Here is a 25441-nt window from a genome sequence, read left to right on the forward strand (position 1 = left end):
CCCAAACTACAGAAAATAGCAGCTAACTGCTATTTTCACTACTTCTTCAACGTTTTTCATTTCATGGAAAGCTTTAGATTTTTTATTGTATTTATTAAATACTTTTGATTTGTTTTTAATTGTTTTTAATACAATAAAAAAATGTACCCACGATTTTGTAAATTGTTTAAATTGTTGAAAAGTTGTGACTTTTTTGTTTAAACTTTTTTAAATATTTCAAAATGTATATAATCTTTTTAACGTAGGAAACGAAAAAAGGGGATATTTACTCATGATCCATAAAAATTGGTCCGCGACCCAAACAGTGGGTGGGATCCTAGCTTGGGTCGTGGATACATTTGTATGGGATACTGTGGTGTAGAACATGGGTCCAGTAAGGAACTACAGCTTATTGGAACACACAACTGGGAGAACAGAGGATTTACATTTCGAGAAGCCTACAAACAAAGACACAGAATTTCACCAGCTAACTGCACGTGCTGAGGCTAAATAAGCCTTATGAAAACCACCACACCGTACATTTCTGACACCAGAGCCAGTGGTGGAATGTAATTAAGTACATGTACTCAAGTACTGTACTTAAAATACAATTCTGAGGTACTTTGAGTACTTGAGTATTTCCATTTTCAATAGTTTCTACTTCTATTCCACTACATCTTAGTGGCAAATATTAACCACTCACTTCGGCTATAGCCACAACGTGACGCAGTGCGACACATTGTGACAACTTGTCAGCTTGTCGGCTATTTTCGAAAGAGTTGGACAAATTTGGAAACATCCGAGTACTTTTACTTTGACACTCGGAGTACATTTTGATGCCAATACTTCTACTCAAGTACAATTTTTTTAAACAGGCCTTTTCTACGTTGTGCTATTGCTACTTTTACTCGAGTAAAACATCCGAGTTCTTCTTCCAGCACTGCAGATAACATTGAAGTGCATTAGCGGAGCGCGGGATGGCTTCTCAGCCGTAGTGCGGCAGTCACCTTGGGATCTTTGGAGCCCGAGGCCCAGGCCAGCCTAGTTAACCATGCACGCTGCGCTGGGTCTAACCTAATTAGGTGCCATCCCAATGTCAACACTGCTGCGTTCAGCGGCTGATAAAAGACAAGCCTTTTCTTTCTGCTCACGCTGTGAACGGGTTACAAAGAGCTGGGTTAGAGAAACCCTACCATCTGCAAGCTCCGTTGTGGCGTGTGCGCGTGTGTGTGTGTGTGTGTGTGTGTGTGTGTGTGTGTGTGTGTGTGTGTGTGTGTGTGTGTGTGTGTGTGTGTGTGTGTGTGTGGAGGGGGGTGTTAGAGAGAGAGAAAGTAGTGTTTGTGTGTGCATGTGTGTCCTTGTGTTTATGTATGAATGTGTGTGTGTGTGTGTGTGTGTGTGTGTGTGTGTGTGTGTGTGTGTGTGTGTGTGTGTGTGTGTGTGTGTGTGTGTGTGTGTGTGTGTGTGTGTGTGTGTGTGTGTGTGTGTGTGTGTGTGTGTGTGTGTGTGTGTGTGTGTGTGTGTGTGTGTGTGTGTGTGTACACTGCAGACCCACACTTTTGTACCTTGCATGCTGTTTCAACTTGAAAGAATCTCAACTGACTTCTGTGAGCACATTTTATAGTATGCATTGATACAAAAGCAACAGGGATGAGCCATATTAATATAATAATAATAATCACCCTCATCATCATCACCACCTTCTCATCTACATGGAAAGAACCCCCCCCCCCCCTATATCAATGCATTTATTCAGCTCATACAATGTGCACAGATGCAGAATCTACACCTTTGACTCATCTTCTCTTGTACTCAACATGCTACTGTATATTAAACATTCTATCCCCATAACTCTCTCATGGACGATTAGATGCGTGCAAATTTCCTGAATCCAATCCTTCACTTCAAGCCTTCGCTCCTATTTCATACCAAGGCAAGTCATTTATCCAGTCCTTTCACATTTTATCATTGCACAATTCAGCGACATTATAGGCCAGGCACATTTAGCACACAGAACCCAATTAGGGCCAGTCAAATATGATCTTATACTATATCTCTCCATGCAGGGAGGCTTAAGCCTGATGTAGCCTATGCTCTGTGTCACGCGCAGAAAACCACGGAACTTGTAGATCTGCTATTTCCGGCGCGCAACACCGTAAATCAAGCATGAGACAGGCGGAGATGAGGGGGGGGGGGGGGGTTGTTGATTTTAATGTATCGTCAAACCAGCCACTAATTCCATTTATACGGATAAAACACTCTCACAAATAGATTACCTGCTACACGAGATCCCCCATTTCTCTGTGAAATTGTGGCACGGAGCCACTTCCTCCCACGGCTTCTTAGTCCATTAAAATACAGATGAGAGCGTTTTACAGCCTTGGCCAAGAGCAACGCCTCCCAGCTAATCCACCAACAAACACAAACATCAGATGAATTATCTGTAATGGAGAGCACCGCATTCTGGCACTAGTGATGGAGAAAATGAAACAAAACGTGGGTTTATTTTTGGTAAATATTTGGATTCCATTTTGATTCTTGCTTTTCATGTACGTAATTAGCTGGCAAATACACATCTGAACAGGAAAGCGGTGCGCGCTTCCTTCAAGAGGGTTTTTCACTGTCTTTTAACTCGTGCTTCCAAAAGGTTCTTTTCAGAGCTGCCTCTAGCAAATTTCCCATTCGGCAAACCATAGGGCGATATATCAGAGGAGCTTCAATGCCCAAAGTTTCTTTGCTTTGCATTTTGAAGATTTCCACAACTTTGGGCTTTTTAAAAAGTCTGCTTTTAGACGAGAGATACCCTCTTTCTCTCCCCTCTCTGAATCAGCTATCCATCCAACCATGGTCAGAGGTGCACTTGACAGTTACGCTGGCTCGGGAGCCGAGCAAACAATGGTGTTCTGACAGGCGAATCTCCCCCGTGTCGGAATCTCATCTGCTTAAAGCACTATTTATTCAGCACACATCCTTTTAATGCTGAATCTTGGCACGGGTGCATGAAACCCAGCACCTTAATTCCATTAGCTTGTTACTCCAATAAGTCCCAATAATCTAAAGCTAACTGTAACACACACACGGGGCCCTGGAAATACACCAGCTAAGGTCGGTCTCTCTGGGGCATTTTTAATATCACTAATGGCCTTTAAAGGTTGATTCATTCCACAGATATGAAAGTAAATGGCCATATTAAGCAATGCTGGCTGGGGCTAACTGCTTAAGCTCACAGTAAAGGAGAAGTATGCATCAGTGAGAAATGTAATCTAACACTACACTTTGACTTACCCCACAACAATGACAATGTACTTGAACTGAGGGGTTTAATTACAAAATGGCTGCTAAACTATATCCGCAATGCATAAAGTTTTGTAATTTTATTACCCATTATTGGTCAAACACAAATCATTACAACCGAGTGAAATAAGGTCTTTCAATGACTTAAAACGTCAATAACATTCAAGGGTAATTTACTTTTTATTCCAAATATCACTTCCCCAGTCACACTTTGGCAGTGACAATAGAAGATGTTATCAAATGTAGCTTCACTATTTACTGCCAGGCCACCATTGTAAACAAGCATTAGTTCGTAATGACTTTGCCTGGTTAAATAAACTGTAATAACATATTCATCTCGAAGGATTTGGGAAATAAACTGATATTCAGTTTTTCTACTGTTCTCTCCCTCCCACATTTCTGCTTAGCTCCCCACTATTCTGAATGAATGGCGTGGTCTGCATAACGCTACTGTTGATAAGAGATTGAGGCTGCACTTCAATTGGGGCTTACAGCAACGCTGCGGCGCTGCCTCAAAGACTAAAAGTTCATTTTCAAAAGTGACTCAGCTTTTGTTACTTAAAGGGGGGAGAGAGTTCCTTAGTCCCCAGATGCCCTTGACAGGAATGACCAGGGGAAAGAAATTGGCAAAGGAAAGGGAGAGAGAGGGGGGGGCGAAGGAGAGAGGGAGGAAGTCGGGAGAATGATGATACGGTGAGACAGATAAGCTTAGAAGGTAAAGTAATTGGGAGGAGGGGGGGGGGGGGGGGGGGGGGGCTCGGGTGGGGTTCCCCCCCCCCCCTGAGTATGATGTACGAGCAAAATGGCCTCTGTGTGGGTTGTGCAGAGTATGCCAACAGAGGAAAGCATGAGAAAGTGCATACTGAAGGTCTGATCCTATGTGAGCCGATGAGATGGGTGGAGGGTGGGGTTGGGGGGGCTGGGATAAGAGGCAAAGAGGATTAGGGCCATGAGACCTCTGTTGTTGTGATCAGTTTAAAGCACCAACTCTCCGAGACCCACCTGACCTCTTCATCGTGCTCACACCAGCAAATCTGCTTTTGGAGGAACAAGACACCTTCATCAACTCTGTCTGAAATCAAGAAAACGCATCAATGTTCGATGGTTCTTAATTTGAAGGACCCCCATAACAGACATGTAAGGGTCCATTTGGAATCCCCTCAAGGAATCCTGAAGGTCCCTGGACACCACTTTGAGAGAACCACTGGTTTCTAGTGTATGTGTAGGCTATACATCTAACATCAATTTACTGACACAAAGACCGTCGACACACAACAAACGTGCAAATGGAAGAGGGGCCACTGTCTCTATCATTCCATTTCTGAGTCCGAAAAAAAAGAGAAGAATGACAGAGTTATGCATTATGCACTGCTTCTCTCCATAGAGAGGTATGTGGGCTTTGGCAGATCTAGAGCCCAGATAAGACCAGGGATATATGTGCTATGACAACACCTTGCAGCCCACTGGCTCGGCTCTCTACCTTACTGCAAACACACGACACATAAATTACCTCTGTAGCAATAACAACACAGAGCACGGGTGGTCAGAGATGGCATAGAGCGGGGCCATGAATCAGACGGCTCGGATCGCTTCTCTGTTTCCACACAAAGCTAGTGTGTTTCCTACATTAACTCTCTCTTCCCTCTGCGCTGTATAAATAGATAAAAGATTGAGTAAGAGCTGCACGGCTGTGGCCGGAGGGTTGAGGGTTATAAGGAAGTGGGCCCCGCTGCTGTGGGGAGATATGGCCACGGGAAACAGACATTGAGTTCTGATGCTGGGTGGGGCGGCTAAAACCGCATTCATACTTCGTCGTACATTGGGGTCACACACCGAAAATATCCGATCTACAAGCTCACAACGCGTTGCAGATGTAACGCGTTGTGAGCTTGTAGATTGGCTATTCTTGGTGTGCAACACCGTCGAACGGCATGGCACAAATTGGGCCTGATCAGCAAAGTGGTTTCCCCTGTCTTCTGTTTCACTTGCTTGGGAAGAACGTGGCCCTGAGAGTCCTAAACGTGTCTCCTGTCAAATCTACGAACCTTGCCAATGTATGGTACTGTAAGTGTAAGGTACTTTGAAAAAGTGTCCAAAACATGGCAAACATATGCCTTGTATGCGGTGTATTTATATAATATCTCTTGGTGGATTAGCTGCCATGTTTAGAGGAATTCTGATGAAAATAATGCAATGTTAACCCCATAATGGACTCTCTCTGCTTCCACAGTGTTCAAACATGTGAGTGCTCTACCATGTAGAGGTGATTAATACGTGTGTTAATAATAATGTAGCTGTGTGCAATAATGAAGGTCACCCTCAGAGCTGGAGGTTAGGCACACACCCTCTCCATGATAGACAAAGGGATGTGAAGTAACAAATTACATGTGATGGAATTATATAATGAAAAAAAAAATTTAACTGTGGTCATTACAATTACAAAGAAGAATGTGGTGATTCAATTACATTTATATACTAATCAATATGCTGGTGATTACAAAGAGTTACACTTGAATTTCTTTCGACAATAAAAACAAATCACCATAATTGTGAAATCAAAAGGGATGTTTCCATGCCCTAGGCCTATCACATTTTTACATGTTGTGTTCAAAGGTCAGGTAGACACGCATGACGACTTCAAGGTGGGTATAGCGGTACCAAGATAACGTTACAGTATGTCCTCAGACATGAATGCCTTTCGTGTTTGTTTTGGTACTTACAAAAGTACAAAACATGGCAACCTGCCAGGTGATGTCATACTGAAGGACTTTGAGTTAAATATTCTTGATCATAAACAACTTTGAGTCCTCCTGTCCTTATGTGTCATTCTAGGTCATTGCCTGTTTTATAGGGTGCATACACTACACTATCCTGTTTTAATTTAATAACATACACAACACAACTTTAAGAGGGTAATCAGTCATCTGTAATGGATTACATTTCAAAAATGGGCTTCCCAACCATGGATACACAAAACCATGCATGCTACCACAGAATCCAAGAAGTCTCCGTCTGAGGTGGTATCACTTGCTAGTTTCAGGTCTCGTATACATTCTCAATTCCCCTCGGAACAGAGGAAGTTGCAACGGAACAACGTGGGAATGAAATGACACCAGCACTATAAGGACAGGAGGACTCAAAGTTGTTTATGGTCAAGAATATTTAACGTTAAGTCCTTCAGTGTGAGTTCACCTGGCGGGTTGCCATGTTTTGATTTTAAAAGTACCAAAACAAACACGAAAGGCATTCATGTCTGATGACATATACTGTATGTTTTCTTAGTACCGCTACTCGCCTTGAAGTCTTCCCTCTGTCATTGCAATGAAGTTTGTTTATCAATTTGCTTTACACAGAACAAAACATGCATCACTGTTATTCACAAAAATATAAATAACACTGCTATGTAGAAGTATTAATGATGCACACCTCCTTAACTGCGAGTTCAGCAAGTAAACATACAGCACATACTGTACGGCCAAGGCAAGCAAATAGCGTTTATCTGATTTCTTAGGCAACAGATAGCTGTCTACAGCATCAGTAAAGCTGCAGCATAACATTAACAATGCTGCTCACACAAACTGAACTGTAACCAACCTCTCCAGGCTGCCAATCAGATCACTTGTCATGCTGGACATGGGGTCTGAGTGCTTCAAAACACACAGGCACCAAATGCATTTTGGGGGACTAATTTAGATAACTATTATAGTTATCCCAATTGTTTTGCTGTGAAGATGTGTGATTAGCAGTGGTGGAAGAAGTACTCACATTTTTTTACCTATGTAAAAGTATCAATATCGCAATGTAGAAACACTCTGTTACAAGTAAAATTATGGTATAAAACAGTGCAAAAGTATTGGCATCAAAATATACTTAAAGTGCCAAAAGTAAAAGTACTCATTATGCAGAATGTCCAATCTCACAAGTTCAATATGTATAAACGTATTTCGAAAACATCAGATCTACAAGCTCACATTGCGACGCGTTGTGAGCTTGTAGATCGGCTATTTTCAAATAGCCAAAATATATAGGAATGGTTAATGTACGTTCTAGTTACTAGTCATCCTTCAAAGTAACTAGTAAGTTTTCAAAGAATTGCAGTGGAGTAAAAAGTATTATATGTATTGTTATGTGTCTCTGAGATGTAGTGGAGTGGAAGTAGAGGTAGAAATACCTCAAAATTGTACTTCAGTACAGTACTTGAGTATATGTTCTTAGCTACTTTCCACCACTGGCGGAACTTACAAAGGCGCGCAAATCCGCAAAGGTGCTGGACAAAAGCACGCGTGAAAACCTGAAAAAATAGAGCTGCATGCCGGATAATCCTCCCATGAACATTTATTGGCATGCCACCAAAGCCGGGTGACGGTCCCCCATCATCGCCACAGCTCTCTACTTCCTTCCCCCTATGTACTCCCTGTCCTTTCCTACACTTCTGTCCCTCGACATCTCCAACCAGCTGTGTGGCATGGATGAGCGGTGCCCATGTGGACAGAGGAGGCCAGCCTCCAGGGAGGCTTGGAGTGGCCACTCCACTATACCAGCCTGGAAGGCACTCAGGCAGCCATGGTGCCTTTGTCTCACTGTCCAATCTGGCCACCTCATCGTTCCCATCCATCTCCCCTACCAGTGTGCTAGTGCTTCCTGCCTGCCTGGGTGCCTGCTGCAGCCTCTCACATTACAATGCAGCGGAGCAGGGCCTCAATGGCTGTGGCTCAGAGAGCAGAGGAGCGGGGGGGGGGGGGGGGGGGGGGGGGGGGGCGGGGGGGGGGGGGGGGGGAGAGAGAGAGAGAGAGAGAGAGAGAGAGAGAGAGAGAGAGAGAGAATTGAGCGTCTGGCTGAATGGAACAACTTTAGAACCAAACTTTCAAGCAGCAAATTGTGGCTCAATACTATGCAGCCTTCATCATTCAAATGTTCCAAGCTTGTTAAGTATAAATACATAAATAGATAAATAACATAAATAAATGTTTTATGACATTCTGTATAGTAGTGTGTATATCTGTCTGTCTTTTATATGTCATCATGATTTGTGTGCATGGGCGATCTCATCTTAAACAAGCTCAGTGCACTTCCATGTACTGTTGTTCTCATGTCTTACTAATAAAGTACATCAATCAATCAATCAACCATTCACAATGATGTGTAGGACACTACACACTCATCAGTTCTCTTCTGGGTTCTGCCATAGCTACTGGTGGTGATGCAGGATAAACAAGTTCTATTTATCAGTAAACTTGGGGGTAACTAAACACCCAATTGTCTTCTGAGAGACGGACACAATAGCTAAACATGCAAACCACGCCCCAATAGGGTCGACGATGTTGCTACAAGAGTCGTGCGCCACTGGCTCACATGTACACTGAACTACACTCCTACACACGACAGACGCGTGGCGCACACAGCATAGGCGCACATCATCACATCATCATCAACACAACGCTTTTACCGACTACACACACACATACATTAACACACACGCGGGACGGACGGAGAGGCAGAAAAGAATACTCACTACGAACCGGGTCGCTATTTCCCTGAACGGACGCGGATCTAAACTAAAAGGGCAGGGGAGTGAAATGCTCTGAGAATAGCGCGGCACGTTCGGTTAGACTGAGAGAGAGGAAAGTAGGATAGCCTACATTAAAAGACAAAAAGAAATGCAGGTTGGTCTTTGTCTTCTGATGTCGCAATCAGGCGAAATCTTACCAAAAGTAGCCTAAAGTTTGACTAACTGTAGCTTAAACTGGACAAAATTTGCCTGGAGACTGTAAATAATAAAACTAGGCTATTGATGTAAACATAGGCTTGAAGATTCTTACGCTTGTATTGCTGTAATTAAGAAATACTATCGTATGAGTTTTTAAATATAGGCTAAATAAAATAGCCTCGTGTAAACTTCGCAGGTTGTCAGGGGAAAATGCCTGTAAAACAAAAGCCTCTCTCTTGTGTTGAAGCCAGTGATTCCGGGGACTTTCTGGGTTCCTTTAGGGGGTCTACTCTAAATAGACCCTTTACAAGTCTGTAACTCTTGACAGTATGCAAGTGGAACCAAATGGACCCTAACGGGTCCATTTGGTTCCATTTGCATACTGTCAAGAGTAAGGGCAGACCTTAAAATGTTTTTTTAAAGTTAGAGAAGCACTGTGTAAGCAGTGGATCAACATGTTGGAAGGCAGAGCCCAGCAGACAGTCAGACGCCGGGCTGTGTGTGTGTGTGTGTGTGTGTGTGTGTGTGTGTGTGTGTGTTGTGTGTGTGTGCATGGGACGCACTGCACTGCAGCCTGTTGGCAGCTATAGTGCTTTGTTTTCCCAAACCTTATCTCCTGAACCCAAACTAATAGGTTGGTGACCGGGAGAGAGAGAGGGCAGAGAGAGAGAGGGAAGTTTTATTTGTTCTTCTGTGGGAGCTTGAGGAATGTCTTTGAGTGGGTGGTAAACATAGGAGCTTTCAAATGACCTGCTACTACTCGAAAACTTTTCTTTCTTTTTTTTCCCACAGACTTGCACTAAACTTTTATCCAGAAACAAAATAGGCATAAAAGTTTTGTTTTTAATGCACATAGTAATTGGTGTACTGGCTTGGCAGTTGCGTCTCTCTCTCAACTCTCTCTCCCTCCCTTTCTCTCGCTCTCTCTTTCTCTCTCTCCCTCTAAAACCATTGTGTGAACTTTCGTAAAACGCGGGGCAAAAAAAACTAAAAGATTTGGAACAGATCCTGTTCCAACACACAGTAACGTAACGTTAGACATGCTAATCGATGCAGGTGTGTGCGGGCCCCCGAAGTGACGAATCACATTCCTCTCCCCATGCAGGCAGCGTAGGGTTGGTTCGGCCCCATTGATCAGCTGAGACCTCTAGCTGAGCTGACAGCCCCCCGGTCGCCATGGCAGCCGCCCGGGCGGCGCCGCGAGGACTGGCTGGAGGGCTGCTGTGAATGGGGTGACGTCACGGCGCTGGGCGCCACAGAGTCTGCCCGAGAGTGAGGAAGGAGAGAGAGAGAAGAGAGAAGGAGAGAGGAGGACTGACCCGTCTCTCTCTCTCTCTCTCTCTCTCTCTCTCTCTCTCTCTCTCTCTCTCTCTCTCTCTCTCTCTCTCTCTCTCTCTCTCTCTCTCTCTCTCTCTCTCTCTCTCTCTCTCTCTCTCTCTCTCTCTCTCTCTCTCTCTCTCTCTCTCTCTCTCTCTCTCTCTCTCTCTCTCTCTAGTGTTGCCATGTCTGCTCTTTATAAGGTGACTTTGGGCTTGTTTTCTGAAGTGTAGTTGCTTGTTTCCCAAATGTTGTTTACACCAGTGGTTCTCAAACATTTTCATGTCAAGGACCCCCCCCCCCCCCCCCCCAAACAATGAAAATGAAAATAGCAGATCTACAAGCTCAATTGTGACCTTGTAGATCGGCTATTTTCAAATAATCAAGGTTAGAGAGTGCTCATGTGTCGCTTCTTTTGGGCTTGTTTTCACTGACCTGGTTGCTTGTTTCTTCTCACAATCTGGCAACGCTCTCGCTCTCTGTGGTTTGCTCCGCGCGGTACTGGCGCGGTGTTCCCGTGCCGATCCATCACCTGTCAGGCATCAGTCAGGGTGTCATGCGAGATGTACACAGCTGTGAGAGAAAATGGAACAATCCTATTGCACCAGATGTGGACACGAGTGCAACAATTCCACGTAGTATTAATAAAGGTTTATTTATTATAGCTAAACTCCGCAGTGACGCGTTGTTAGTTAGTTAGAAGATCAGTTATTTTCGGCAAGCGACACCGTCATACTGCAGGGGGTGTAAATTATTGACTATAGACTACATATATAATTATAGTCTACCACTCTAGATCATTGGTTCTCAAAGTGGGGTACGGGGGTTCCAGGGGGTCCCCAGCAAAATTAGTTAATATAGCGTCACAATCATTTTAACAACTTTAACCATATTTTATACTTTGGCTATTCAAAAATAGCAGATCTACAAGCCCATAGCTTGTCACACTATGAGCTTGTAGATCTGCTTTTTTTAAAATTATTATTATCCTCTTGCACAAAATATTTTTGAGATGGGGGTCCGCGCCAAATAGCTACACATTATTTTGGGGGTCCTTGACATGAACAAGTTCGAGATCCACTGCTGTAGATACACAAAGGCACCCTCAACACCACGAGAAGCAGTCTGTGTCTGGTGAATTGTTTGCCTGGCCATAGACCTACCAATTTACAGAAACAGAAATAGGCTAAATAATAAATATTTGTTGCCTATTTGTTGATTATTATACTTGGTCGCACGATGGTGTCGTGCAGAAATAGTGAAAAATGGCCATCAAGATGCTATGCAATGCATTGTGAGCTTTAGATCTCCAATTTTTTTTAACGTTTTATTTATTTTTTTTATATATTTTTTGACAAAGTTCTTCTACGACAGCTGAAAACAGGGACGCCAGGTTGAGTCGCGTGTCATAAACCATCTAAGAGACGGATGTCTTGAACTCCTATTGGACATAAAGGAGAAATAAATTGGCTAATCGATTTCTACACATTCTATTCCATGTTCAAACGAAGATCACTTATGTTTCCCATTAAAAGATCATATCCATCAGCTGCCTCTTGTGGCTGCAATAAAGCAATGTCTTTAAAACAAATGCTTTGTATTTGTCCATTACAGATAATTAGGCCTACTTTGGTTTTGAGGGTTTCTGTTTCCTTTAGCTCTTTGTCAATATGAATGTCGGCTATTAAAACCACACATTAAACCATACTCTTTTTTTTGTTCTTGTTTTTTCTCTTATGTTCTTCGAGCTTGAAAGCCTATCAGTTCAGGTTCAGGGCCAACAACAATGACCTCTTCTGCACCTCTTTAAAAATGCATTGATTTTCGTGAGGAAATTTAATCCACAAAGCAAAACGAGCCCATCACAACAGCCCACAACAGCCCGGGGGCAATTAGCTCGTGCCAGCCGGGCAATCAGTTAGTGCAGCAGCATCATCAACCTGCTGGTGCGCGCAGCGCGCAGACCATCTTCATCTGAACAGGAATGATGCGTGTTATCTATATTCTATACCAGTGCTTATCAAACTTTTTCCTGTCAAAGACCATTAATATGTAGGATAATTGGCCGCTGACCCCCACCTTAAAATAGTTCAGTCAAGGGATCCCCATATACGATTTGGGTTGATATATATATATTATTTTTTATATATATATTTTTATATATAAGATTTATTTTTAAATATATAGCTGCTCTACAAGCTCAGTCACAACAGGCCATGCCATGCAATGTGAGCTTGTAGATCGGCTAATTTTCAAATAACCGAGGGTTGAAGTGGTTAAGCTAATATTGATGCTATGTTACCCAATTAGCTGGGGACCCCCTGGAGAACCCCCCCTCAAGGACCCCTCGGGGTCCCTGGACCCCACTTTGAGAACCACTGATCTATACAAACAAATGGCTCACTCTGACAACATTAAGGCGTCAATAGTATTTAATCTCCCCTTGACTTGGTCAGACATGAGAGATGCACGTCCCCTCAAGCCATGCTTTGATTAATCTATGATGACATTCATTCCCCAGTCAGTTCACATGCACAGTTGTATCCTTACCTGCTGGCCGTCAGTCAACGATGCTTCACTCATTAAACGTGCACGGTTTTAGTTGAACTCCCTATAACAACAACAAGTCACATTTGAGCTACATCTCATTTAACACCTTAAAAACAATCTTGCATATAGGCTACATTTCAAATGAGTGTCAACAATCCCATGCTCATTGCGCGCGCGCGCACACACGCACACTCACAAAGAGGCGTTGATAGCCTTTTGGACAATGAAGTTCTGGAATGTGTAGCCTACTAGGCTACTCATAAAACATAACGCACTTGAGTTGATCAGGAAATGAAAAAATATGTATGAGAGCTTAAAGGAAAGCTATATACGAAATACACCTACTCTACAACTAAAGCTAACCCAAAGATGCATCTAGGCCAAATTATTTAAAAGAATATGCTATGGGTCACTGTGGCATGTTGACAGAGATAAAATGCCACAAAAAACGCCCGTATGAATTTAATTTAACGATCAGATTTTGTTTGCGACAAATATTTGATCGTGTATAAACGATCAAATCGTGAGATGCAGCGCAGAGCATCACGTTGGCACCCATATAAAGCCCATATGAAAGTTGTGTTCATCACTATTGTTTAGCCCAGTGGAAAGATGAATCCTTTCAGTTTTCCACTTGAACATTCCGTCTCTTGCAAACGTGCACACCCAGGTCTGCCTGGTCTGGTGCGAATTAAGAATCATTAATTTTCCTTGATCAGAAACAGGTAAGGCTCAATTTTCCCAAATTACCCACCGGAGCTGAAGCGCGCTCTCGGTGCCGCCTCCAACATGCGTTGCCACTGGCAACGCGGGAGATAAGGGCGGTGCTTTGTCGCGTTGCAGACCGGCGGCCAATGGCGAAGCGAAGCGGCGACGATTGACACGTTCTCTCCGTCCAATCGGCGCGAACGAAACCCCTGCGTCGAAAGCCCAGCCTGCTGGCTATATATACAGCACTGACAGCTTGGTAGTTCAGTCTGATCGCTCTCAACGAACCGTCTGCGACTAATAGGACTAGGAAAGCAAGACATTGACTTGACCCTACAGAACCGACCGTAAAAAAAAAACTGCTACTAAAAACACCAACGACGAGATGAAAGCAATAAGCCCCGTGAGGTCTTTCCGGAAAGCCATCAGCGCGGTGAATATGTCCGATCACACTCTGGGAATCTCTCGGAGCAAGACCCCCGTGGACGACCCGCTGAGTCTGCTGTACAACATGAACGACTGCTACTCCAAGCTGAAGGAGCTGGTGCCCAGCATCCCGCAGAACAAGAACGTGAGCAAGATGGAGATCCTGCAGCATGTCATCGATTACATTCTGGACCTGCAGATCGCGCTGGACTCCAATGTCGCAATAACAACAAGCCTCCACCAGCACAGTCCACAGCGGTCCCCCTCCAGGACCCCGCTGACCACCCTCAACACAGACATCAGCATCTTGTCATTACAGGTAATTACGCTGTAGTTAAACCGAGCGGCTTGATTGGTAAAACGTCTGGATGGGAATCGATCCGATCCGAGGTTATAAGACGGTCTAAGGTTGTTTGAATCAGCCCCGTGTGGTGCGCGTAAAGGGATCCGATAACTAAGATCGTTTGATTGGGGGAATCTAATTTGAAAGGAAAATAGAGCCGTAATACAGATTTTTTTTTTTTGCTCACGCGCATTTGTGGATTTGAAAATATTTCTACATTTTCACTTTTTCCCCACCAAGATTTTTCTTTGAAAATAAGCCGATCTACGAGCTTGTAGATCGGCTATTTTCAAATAACCAACGTATAATAGGGGTAGAGAGTGGCCTATAATAGTCACTTCTTTTGAGCACTCTAGTCTAGTCTACACTACAGCACTGTTGGAAAAACCCTGTGTGCTGCTTGAATGAACGTTGTGTTTATTTGTCTGTTTGTTTTCCAGTCCCCGGAGTTGCCATCAGAGCTGATGACAGATGACAGCAGGACTCTGCATCGTTAAAGCGGTAAGTAGACAGTCTTGTGTCCCCTCCAGCCCAGCCTGTCTCCCAGTCTGCTGGAGCACAATGCAATAGAATCACCATCCATTTGTTCAGAGCGCTAATGTGTGCTGTCTGTCGTCACAGAACGTTGGCTGTAGTGTATAATGGTCCAATATGTTTGCATGGAATGCGTTGCAAATGGCCAAGGATTATTTGTTCTAATAGGCGGACTGTTATTCTATGTAAGAGGAGTCGTCGGGACTCCATTATAACCCTCTTGTCTCTTGTAATGAAGAGCATCTGTAATGTAAAAAAAAAAAGGGAAAATAATGGCTGTTTGGATTGCTACTCGATGTCTGCACATAATTGGTACAAGAAGAGGGTAAGGCGCCAGCTGAGCGGCAATTACGCCTGATTCTTTTCCAGATTGTAGGCTTTAAGTTGTGAGAAAGAAAGTGTGCGCCGTGCGGTAACCGGAACACTCGCCCCAAAACACGCTCGCCCCCATTTTCTTTCGCGGACCGCTCGAAAAAGCGGTTCTTGAATTTGTTTTTTACCGAGGTTACGTTTAGGAATAAGGTTATGGTTTGGCACCGTTTTACAGAGGTTAAGTTTAGGAACAAGGTTAGGTTTTAGGCATAGTTTACTGAGGGTAGGCTACGTTTAGGAATACCAGGTTTGGGGGGGACCGTTCCGAGGTCTCCGGATTTTTTACCCCGGAGGCGACTGTGTTTTGGGGCGAGCGTTTTGCTATATTCCGCCGTGCGCGTACATCTGGAGCGCAGGGGTTTGCTCGGTTTTTTGGAGTGTTTGGTTTAAATGTTAAAACTGCGGCTTCCTCCCTGGCGCCAGTCTGTCCGGATCTCTGCCCTGGTTGCATGTTCTAAACACGCCTCTCTCTTTCTCAATCTTTTGCAGGTGTTTGGTCAAGAAACAAAACACACACACATGACCTGGTGGAGCAGCAGGACTTTCCCCTCACCTCTGTCCACCCGGGCCTGGATTCTTTTTTTCTTCTTCTGACATTCAAGTCAAGAGACTAATCGAGAGACTTTTTGCTTATATGGGACAATCTTTATGTGATGTGTTTTTCTGTTCTGGACACTCATTATTTAACTTAAGACTTTTATTTGGTCCTTTCTGGAAATGGAAGGCGTTATATTCCCGACAGTGGGAGAAAAACAGAAGAGATTATTGTCACAAGGATTTCCCCCCCTATCCTCCTCCTCCTCCCCCCTTTTTTTTGTTGAAGTCTTCGCTTTTTTTGCGGAGGTGGATCGTGAATAGAAGACAACTTGGTTAGTTACTGTAAAAAAAAAAAGTTTAGTCTTGTCTTGTCAGAATTGTTGGCACATGAAGGACTGGACGTTGTAAAAAAGAAAAAAGTGGGAAAAAAGAAAACAAAACTCAAAATGAAAGAATGAAAACATTGTGAACTCTTATCGGAGTTTTATCTTGTATAGTTGCAGGAATTTCAAATTTCTGCTGAAGTGTATTGCTGTACTTAATTATGCTGAAACTTTTTATAAAAGTAATGTAAATTGTACCTTTTTTATATAAAAATAAATCAAAAAGGTTATTTGAACACGTCTCATTTAAAACCACAATGACACTGATGGGGAAAAGGTTATTCTAGTGTCAACGGTTGCTCAATCGCCTCGTTCCGTTGTCTGGTTTTACCAGGGTTTGTGTTTTTACGCACAGGTCTGTGCGTAAAACCCGTTAAACATGTCTGTATTTAAACTGATCACGTAGCTTGTAGCCTTTTTCATTAGACATTCTGGTACTAAGAACAACCATGTTGAACTTAATTTCCAATCTTGACGCAGGCTGTCTTCCACTGTGTGTACGTGCGTTGAAAGTAACTAAGTACATTTACTCAAGTGCTGTACTTAAGTACCTACATACTTTTACTTTACTGGAGTATTTCCAATTTTCAGTGGGCCTTAATTACTTCTACTCCACTACATCTTGGAGGAAAATATTGTACTTTTACTGCCGTATTATTTGAAAACTTTAGTTAGTTTCTAGATTTGTAGCCTTATTACTAAACATACATAAACCATTTGGTCTATATTACATTTCGGCCATTTGAAAACAGACGATCTACAAGCTCACAATGCGATGCGAGGTATTGTAGATCTGCTATATTTTCTAAGGATTTTTATACACTTTGAACGTGTGAAACGGGACACACTGCGACTAGTTTTAATATTTACTTAAGTATATTTTGATGCCGACACTTTTGTACTTTTACTCCAATACATTTTTGAATCCTGTAACAAAGTATATCTACATTGCAGTATTGATCCTTATCCTTTTACTTAAGTTAAACATTTCAGTACTTTTCCCACTACTGTCACAAAAAGTCAGGGAAGAATAGGCTACTCTACTACCTGTACGTTTGTAGCCTACCTGAGCCGCCTCTCACGAGTATTTAGGGCACACCACACTCTTACTTTCTCCTTCAGGCCACGTAAATGGGATTAAACGGTTTACCGTGACGGCTTGAGTCAGTAGTTTTAAAGCATTGGGCTATAGTTATGACTAGAGGACATGTAGGCTTTCATATCCCTAAATGTAGTTCACTACGAGTTCAAGATCAAAAGCCAGATCTTACAACTGGGTCTATATAGTCCGTCCTAATTAAGAAAGACTGGAGATTTGCTGGCATACATGGATGCATGCTGGATACACAAAGTGCTCTGAATCAATACTGCTTTAAACCTGCCATGGACCACATCATGTAGGGCAGTGGTTGTCAACCAGTGGTCCTTGAGGGGGTTCCAGGTGGTTCCCAGCTAAATGGAGTGTGTAACCAAATGGACCCTTATTAGATCTTTAGCTCTTGAGTGTAAAATGAAACATTTGGTTTCATTTTACGCTCTCAAGAGTTACATTATTGTTTAACATCCGCATTACTTAATTTACAAGAAGTCTACACAATTAGAGAACGTAGAATTGTTATTTTGATCAACGTTTGCCTGTTGTCTCTCCTATGGTACCAACATCAATACAGCATGGAATTGTGGACAAATGTTCATCCAAACGATAACAAAATATTCTAAGTTTTGGGTCTGAGAGAGGCTAAATCTCATCAAACGGTAGTCCGTGGCTCTTAATGCCGAACACATAACGGACCTTGATGTGAAAAGGGTTGAAAAGCACTGATGTAGGGTTATTGGGTCACGCACTTGACGCGATGGTGTCAGTAATTAAGCTCATCTGTCAATTCTCTCTCCTCTACAACTACATTAACAGGTCTGGTCACAGTCTCCACCCTACAGCGGCTTTGCATGGACGGTGTGCCACCTATCGGCGGAAGTTAGTAGTGTCGACAACACGGCTCCATCTGACACTTTGTGCAAATGCATTTGATAATTTTAAAACTATGCACAAATAATTACATACCGAGCTAAATAAATATTGATATTAAAGCGATGAATAATAGTTGGCTGCATAACAAATCACTTAACAAAAAACAAACATTTTAAAGGCAACTTCAGCAGGCACTTCAATTGTAAACAATACTGTGGCTTTTTGCATAGAAATCCAGGCAAGATTATTTTTATAGCACACTTCATACACAATTCAAAGTGCTTCATTCAAAGCTAAGAATGTCTACAACAGTGAGGAGATGAGATGGATTTCAAGTTAAATAGCCAATTTATTGGTTCACAAAACATTGTATCACAAGGTAGACCTACTTTGGAAAAACACTATCACAACTTTGGATCCATGCAACTTCTCTTCTATCATAACTGCATTTCACAGTCACAACACAGTACATCACTACGTTTTCACATGACCATTCCCTCCAACTGTCAAACACATCACAGCACAATAGGACCTAAAGACACAGCTTTAGTAACATAGCAATTCTTTTTTGTTTTTGTATTTTGGAGTACAGACCTAGCAGCCAAACCGTTTTACCCTTACATTCCATGATGTACACAACAGTGACTCACATAACTGTACTACTAAACACCCCATTGTCACACAGCACAACATTCACACGTAAACAAAACATCACACCACAGCACAGCGCAGCCCGCAAGTATAATTATCCAGGAATATGAAACAGCAAAAGGCCACAAACTGTAACAGTAGAAAGTACTCTAGTGAAAGAGAGCAATTCCAAGTTGACTTCAAATTCTCCTGACATCATCAAATTACAAATCTATTTATAAAAGTATCCTGAGATGTATGTTGTTTTCTGTTTTTTCTTGATAGCCATGTATTAAAGCTATTTGTATCACTGGCAAGGGGCGTGTTTATGCTTAATTCACAGCAACATTTCCTATCTTGTCTTCACATCAACTGCACTAACACATCGATTCTAAATCTTTGTAATAGCCTGTCTGCAACGGCCTCTAGTTTTGGTAACATGTCACAAGAACAACATCAACAACAACAACTATTACAACAACCTCCATAACAGAGTCAACCTCTATGAACTAAAACAACCTTATTTGTTTGGAGGGACAGCATAAAGAAGACCTACGTCTTCACTGCCTTCTCACAGGATGCTCTCCCTTTCTTCGCCCAGGCTGATGGTCCTCAGGTTCTGGTTGTGGTGGACGGTGACGGCCGTGGTGCTGGTGGCGTTGGTGCTTCCAGAGCCAGGGGTGATGATGACCGGCAGTGGGGTGTCGAGGGCGGAGGTGGTGGTGCACTCTGCGTCGGGGATGAACGCCTGCTGGCTGTTGTTGGTGTTGGTGTTGTTGGAGGTGGCGTTGTTGGAGCTGTTGCTGTAGTTGTTGTCGAGTGTGGTGTTGCTGGCAGAGCGGTTGAGGTTGCCGACCCCGCCGGACGGCCAGCCCTCGTCTGGGCTGCTGGCCATCAGGCTGGCCTCGGACGGAGCCTCGGAGCAGATGGACATGCGGGCCACCGTGGCGTCCTGCAGGCCGCTCAGGCTGCTGGGGAGGACGCCTCTCTTCTTCACCAGGCCCTCCAGCTCCAGCTCCATCACGCCGGGTTTCTCCACGTCTCTCTCTGCGTCGGCGTCCTCGTCCGCCTCCTCCAAGGACCGGTCCGACGAACTATCTCCGGACCGCATCCCGGAGTTGGACGAGTCCTCCTTATCCAGGAGGAGTTCGGCGAGGTGGCCCGGCTTGGCCGGCGGCCCCGCGGGCGGGGAGGCCCTGTGGGTCGACGGAGGGCCGGCTCGGGCCTCTCTGTGGAGGAGAGGGGTGGTGTTGTCGGCTTCCTCTGAGCCCGAGTCTTCATCACTGGGCACCTTGTGATAAAGCAACCCAGCTGGCTTAACCCTGGAGCCCGGGGTCCTGGATGAGATGCTGTGGTCCTGCTTCTCATCCTCTTCACTGATGGGGTCCAGGGCATCCGCACCCGATGCGAAGTCTGTAGCGTCACCAGGCTTGGAAACTCTCTTGGGGAAGGACTTGCGGCTGTCTTGGTCAGCACCATCCTTGGCCTGGGAAGTGGGAGGAGGACTCAGTGAGAAGAATGCAAAGATATAAAGTATCCTGTAATCTCATTTCAACATTGTTTTTGCTCAGTGTGCCAATAGAAAAAAAAGAGTATTCAAACTAGAAGATGTAATCAAGAAAGTATGAAAGTAAGGAAGCTATGCTCTTCTATTCTCATGCCTACTGTAAGACCCCTGCTCTGTGATAGGTTATCATAAGCCAGTGAGAGAACATACTTTGTCTTAGAACAACATGACATACTTCTGGAAACTCACACCCTGGCACACACAACAGAACTACAGTATTACTAGATGTCTTTAATTAAAGACGCCGTAAAGTAAATGACACCTGGTAGTAATTTTGTAGTCACAACACTGCATTTGGATTTAACTGCAACTGCTTCTCGATGCATAAGCGGTGTAAATCAACAGAGAAATCTAGAATGTCCACCCACTGCCTTGTCATCCGAGCCGATGGTCTGAAGGAATTGTCCTGGGTGGGGCTGGACGGGCCTCTCTCCCCCACCGCCGGACATATCCAGCTGGGTCATTTGAGCGATGTACTCCCTGTAGGCGTCATGGTACTCTGCCTGCTGCTTGTCCGTCAGCTTACAGATGTCATTGGAGGATTCCTGGGAGTTGAGGCTGTTCATGCTAGAGGTGCGGTGGTTTGTGGCCTGATGGGATGGGAGGGAAGTCGCATTGGTAAAATAAACTGTTTGTTTGTTACTTGGTGACAAGAGAACAATGAAGGATGAAGGCTGTAAGTTGGAATGGAAGTGTGTTGTCTGTTGTATATGAGAATAATGACTGGACGCACTGGAGATGGCGATTGTACTGACTTCAATCCAGTGCTGGACAAAGAAGGCCTTCATCCAGTGTTTTTTTTTTACTCTTGTATGGTTTGTGTTGTCAACCAATCACAATAAGAGGTCACACAGTGAAGTAGAACGTCTAGCGGAGTTAAAAGTCTATGAGCATGTCCTTGTTTTTCCTTTCCTTGTCAGTTGGGGAGGGTGAAGATGAAAATAACAAAATGCGAGGCACCTTGACGATTCTAAGTTTGGTTATTTTGTGGTGTAGTGTGTGTGTGTGTGTTTGTAAGTGAGGAACATTAAAGAGCACTTCCATTAGCTTCCCCTGCCGTATACTCTGCTCAGCTAAAACCACATGCTAATGTAAAACCACTGAGGTCGCCAACGCTAGCTAAACAGGTGCTGGCAAGCAGAGGACATGTGACCATGTGACAGTTTGAGGGTTTGTGTACAACACTGTGTGCCTTTGTGATTATGGGCGGTACCGCTAAATGTTAGCGGTAGAAATAGTCACGCTTGCTTATGCATCGGCGTACGCAAATGTCTCATCACATCTTGGCACTGTGTCTGTTGCTAACGGTGCAGAATCAGTGCTAAACTAACTGACCGGCCAGTGTGGGTTGCTGTTCTGTCTGGGAGGCTCCTCTAGCCCGGCTCCACTGAGCTCCTCAAAGCTGAGGTTGAGGCTAAAGGTGGCCGCGTTGTGCGGGGGAGCAGACGGTCGTCTGCTGGGCTCCGCGTGGCCGCCTTGCTCGCTGGCGGCCCTCGACTCGTCCTGAAGCAGAGCCTGGCTCTCGGCATGCCGCAGCTCGTTCACCTAAAGACAGGCAAGGGGGGAGTTAATGGTGGACGCCACAGCTAGACATTGAGTAGGACAGAGAAGTGTATCGGAAAAGTAGTGATGTGCTGTGTTGTGAAATGCTAGTTGTTATGATAGAAGTGTATCAGAGATCATGATCCTGTGTGTTTTCCAGCAGTGAGTGTCTTATGACTTTGTTTTGGGACAGAGAGTCGAGGCTAAACACGGTTTTACGAGTGCATGACACACACACACGCGTCAAGTAGCACGCTAGACAACGATAAAAACAACAACATCAGCATGTGCTTTTCAGTGGAGAATAAGGCGAGAGTGATTCCAATAAGTAGAGCTATTGAGCAGTCTGCTCCTCCCTGACAATAACCTCCCTTCATCCAGATATCAGTCAGCCATCTTGAACCAGATGGCTGTGTTGGCTGCATCCTGGCAACACAACACTGGTTAGCACTTGGAGACCTACATAAGCAGAGTTAGCCCATTAAGACCTGGGACGCATCTGTGTCACTTTTTGATTTGAGCTAAAAAAGCATTATTTTACACTTTGGCTATTCAAAAATAGCAGATATACAAGCGCGGCACCGAGTGCCGCGCTACGAGCTTGTAGATCTGCTATTTTTTTTAAATCGTAAAAATGCGTGCAAATCTTTGATTATATAATGTTTAAAGCGAACATTTTTAACTCTATTCTTTGCTTCTGGGGGGTCCCTGGAACTAAATATTTTGAGATGGGGGTCGGCGGCCAAATACATATCATTTTGGGGGTCCTTGACATCCTTGAAAACGATTGAGCACCACTGATATAGAAACATACGTTTTTCATAAAACTGTTGGGATTTAGAAGACATTTTGTAGAATCGGCTTCAGGTCTTAAAGGGTTAAGACCACTGCTGCTGCTGCAGCCATACGAACTACACAACTACACTTTTCATATGATCACGTACTGTATGTCCTAAACCCCTACTTTTCAGGAAATGGAAAAAAGATGTATCCAATGTAGTTATTATTATCATTAGACAGACGTAACCAATTTCAACCTGGCGTCCACATTTTGGGCATGTCATTATAGGTGACATTTTTGCAAAAAGGTTCACAATGTTTCCAAAAAATAGGGAATTCAATTATGAAAAGGAAATGAAAAAGGAAAAATATGAAATTATGGAGATACAGTTTTTTTTGCCCGACAGCGACAACATGTAATAAAAACATGAGCGGACCGGTTTTATCCAGGACTCTCTGCAGTATTAGGAGTGCAAACAGACATTGTGATGAAGTGGAGCTGGCTGACCAGTGTTGCCATATTCCGCTTATTATAAGCGACTTTGGGCTGCTTGTTGCTTGTTAAATATTGGTAGTTGCGGGTTGCGATTCTTTGAGCTTGTTTCTAAAGTGTAGTTGCTTATTTGGGCTTGTTCCCCTAAAGTTCTAAAACAATGTCAAGGACCCCCCAAATTAATATGTATTTGTTCACGGACACCCATCTGAAAATACATAAATATATACATAAATGAAATATATAAATAAATATATATGTGCTGTTAAAATGTTTAAAAAGTATTCTACATTTTCTCACTTTTTTTCAATAATGTATTCAGAAAATGGCAGATCTACAAGCCCACAAGCGTTGTGAGCTTGTAGATCTGCCATTTTCAAATAGCCGATGTATGTAGGTTTAAAGTTTGGCATATGGGCTTGTTTTCATCGACCCGGTTGCTTATTTCTCCCGCAAAATCTGGCAACGCTGCTGACTAACATGTGTTAGTGATTTGAGCCTGGCCAGCCCCAAGCATCATCCCCATCTCCAGCCCACTGGACGGCTGGCTGGCCCACCGAGGCCCTTCTCGTAATAAGGATTATAAAATCTCCTATCCCAATATCTCAGCAGAGCTCAGAATGACATTGTTTTAAATCCCCCCCCCCCCCGCCTCCCGCGAGTAGACCATGAATCAAAATAAAATGCTGCTAGATCCCCCGGCCATGCAGTATGTATGTATGTGTGCCTTATGCCACTGAGTATTGGATGGTGTAACTAAATTGGTTTTAAGACTTAAGGGGAAGATCAGCTAGATAAATTACGTAGATGGTTGTTACTGCTGTCAATGCTGGATTGACATTTTCCCATTGAGTGGCGTCTATCTGCGCGGCTTATCTATTTTTGCTCTGATTTTAAAAAGTCCTGGCCAGGCTATTACACATACTGTAAAATGTTGTATATTACCCATATAAGGGCTGCAACAGTTAACCCATTAAAACCCGGAAAGCATCTGTGTCTATTTAGAGTTTTGCGTTGGCTATTCAAAAATAGCAGATATGCAAGCTTGTAGCGCGGCACAAAGTGACCCGCTGTGAGCTTGTACATCTGCTATTTTTGCTTGTACATCTGCTATTTTCTGCAGCTTGTACATCGGCTATTTTTGAACATTTTTGAAAAATCTTGAAAATGTGAGAACAACTGATTTAGAAGGCATTTGTAGAATCGGCCTCAGGTCTAATCGATGCAATCAATAATAATTTTTAAAAAAACATTTGAATTAAATAATAGCTAGAAATGAATTGATAGTTGCAGTCCTAACCCACAACCCCCCGCCTGCATCTTTCATCATCAAATATTCTCTAAAATAGGGGGTTAACTCTGTATCACCATTGCCCTGAAGAGCTGCCAGTCTCCAAAGTTCATGTCCATCTCTTTCTTCAGCTCATCCAGGTTGCATTGGGACAGCACTCTGCCATTCACGTTGGCCTGCAGTGGACAGGAAAAGCACTGAGTGACTGACCCATTGTATCTTTAAATGTTAAATGACATGAAAGTGGACAAAGCGTTTTCAGTCATGCAAATACCTATAATCAATATTCACAAGAAATGTACCACGTTCAACAGAAATTAAAATAACCACTTCACCATTTGAACCCCAGCTGACCATACGGAATATTATATATAATGTTAGCCAAAAATAGCTGATCTACAAGCTCACGGCGAGTTGCGAGCATGTAGATCGGCTACATTTGGCAAAGAGATTTGGAGTAGACAGGAAAAAGAGATATAACCGATCAACCCGTTAAAATCGTCATTTTAGATTTTAGCTTTGGCTCTTCAAAAATCTGCTATTTCTTTTGAGAACTACTAGAAGGCATTTGTAGAATCTGCCTCAGGTCTTAAATCGATTCTTTAAAAAAACAAAACAATGGATTGACTGTTGCACTCCTAGTGTGTACCTTCTTGACAGTGGAGGTGTACTGAGGCAGCATGTTGGGGTCCATGCCATCCAGCTGTCTGAGGCGCTCACACACTGCATCTGTGTTCAGAGAGCAGAGCAGTGCCACCGGGGCGCCAGAGACCTGCACGCACACACGCACACGCACACACACACACACACACACACACACACACACACACACACACACACACACCATTAGAATACAAACACAACTGAGAGACATTAGGGAAGGTGGTTAGGGGGCTACCACTTCAAAGCTCACGCTGTTAGCATACAAATGTTAAGACTTGTTAAAGCAACCCGTCATTCCGTGCGATTTTAATTAGGGGTAAAACCCCGGCAACAAGTCACAGTGAAAACGTGGGCCT

The 25441-nt window shown here is 43.6% G+C and overlaps 2 protein-coding genes across 5 annotated transcripts in view; one reads left to right on the forward strand and one right to left on the reverse strand.

The window, feature by feature from the left end:
* The first annotated feature begins 13805 nt into the window (after positions 1 to 13805).
* On the forward strand, positions 13806 to 16380 carry id2a (inhibitor of DNA binding 2a). Its single transcript, XM_084045729.1, has 3 exons — positions 13806 to 14300; positions 14765 to 14825; positions 15720 to 16380. The coding sequence occupies exons 1-2, from the start codon at positions 13941 to 13943 to the stop codon at positions 14819 to 14821; spliced, it is 417 nt and encodes a 138-aa protein (XP_083901855.1). The 5' UTR covers positions 13806 to 13940; the 3' UTR covers positions 14822 to 14825; positions 15720 to 16380.
* Positions 16381 to 19261: 2881 nt separating this feature from the next.
* Positions 19262 to 25441, reverse strand: part of kidins220a (kinase D-interacting substrate 220a) — an 80008-nt gene continuing 73828 nt past the window's right edge. For all 4 annotated transcript variants that reach the window (XM_084045347.1, XM_084045348.1, XM_084045346.1 and 1 more), the window contains 5 exons: positions 25072 to 25194; positions 24500 to 24598; positions 21652 to 21861; positions 20685 to 20906; positions 19262 to 20235 (listed from right to left, as the gene is read on the reverse strand). In XM_084045347.1, the coding sequence (XP_083901473.1) occupies positions 19321 to 20235; positions 20685 to 20906; positions 21652 to 21861; positions 24500 to 24598; positions 25072 to 25194 (1569 nt within the window). In that variant the 3' untranslated portion in view covers positions 19262 to 19320. The remainder of the gene's footprint in view (positions 20236 to 20684; positions 20907 to 21651; positions 21862 to 24499; positions 24599 to 25071; positions 25195 to 25441) is intronic.

This window comes from Gymnoscopelus microlampas (genome assembly GCF_963454915.1).
Source record: "Gymnoscopelus microlampas genome assembly, chromosome: 20".
NCBI lineage: Eukaryota > Metazoa > Chordata > Actinopteri > Myctophiformes > Myctophidae > Gymnoscopelus > Gymnoscopelus microlampas.

What these genes read in the sequence shown, in the direction of transcription:
- id2a (XM_084045729.1), top strand. Translation starts at nt 13,941, where the DNA reads ATGAAAGCAATAAGCCCCGTGAGGTCTTTCCGGAAAGCCATCAGCGCG. An exon ending in TCAGCATCTTGTCATTACAG is followed by an intron (nt 14,301 to 14,764) that starts GTAATTACGCTG and finishes TTTGTTTTCCAG; the next exon opens with TCCCCGGAGTTGCCATCAGA.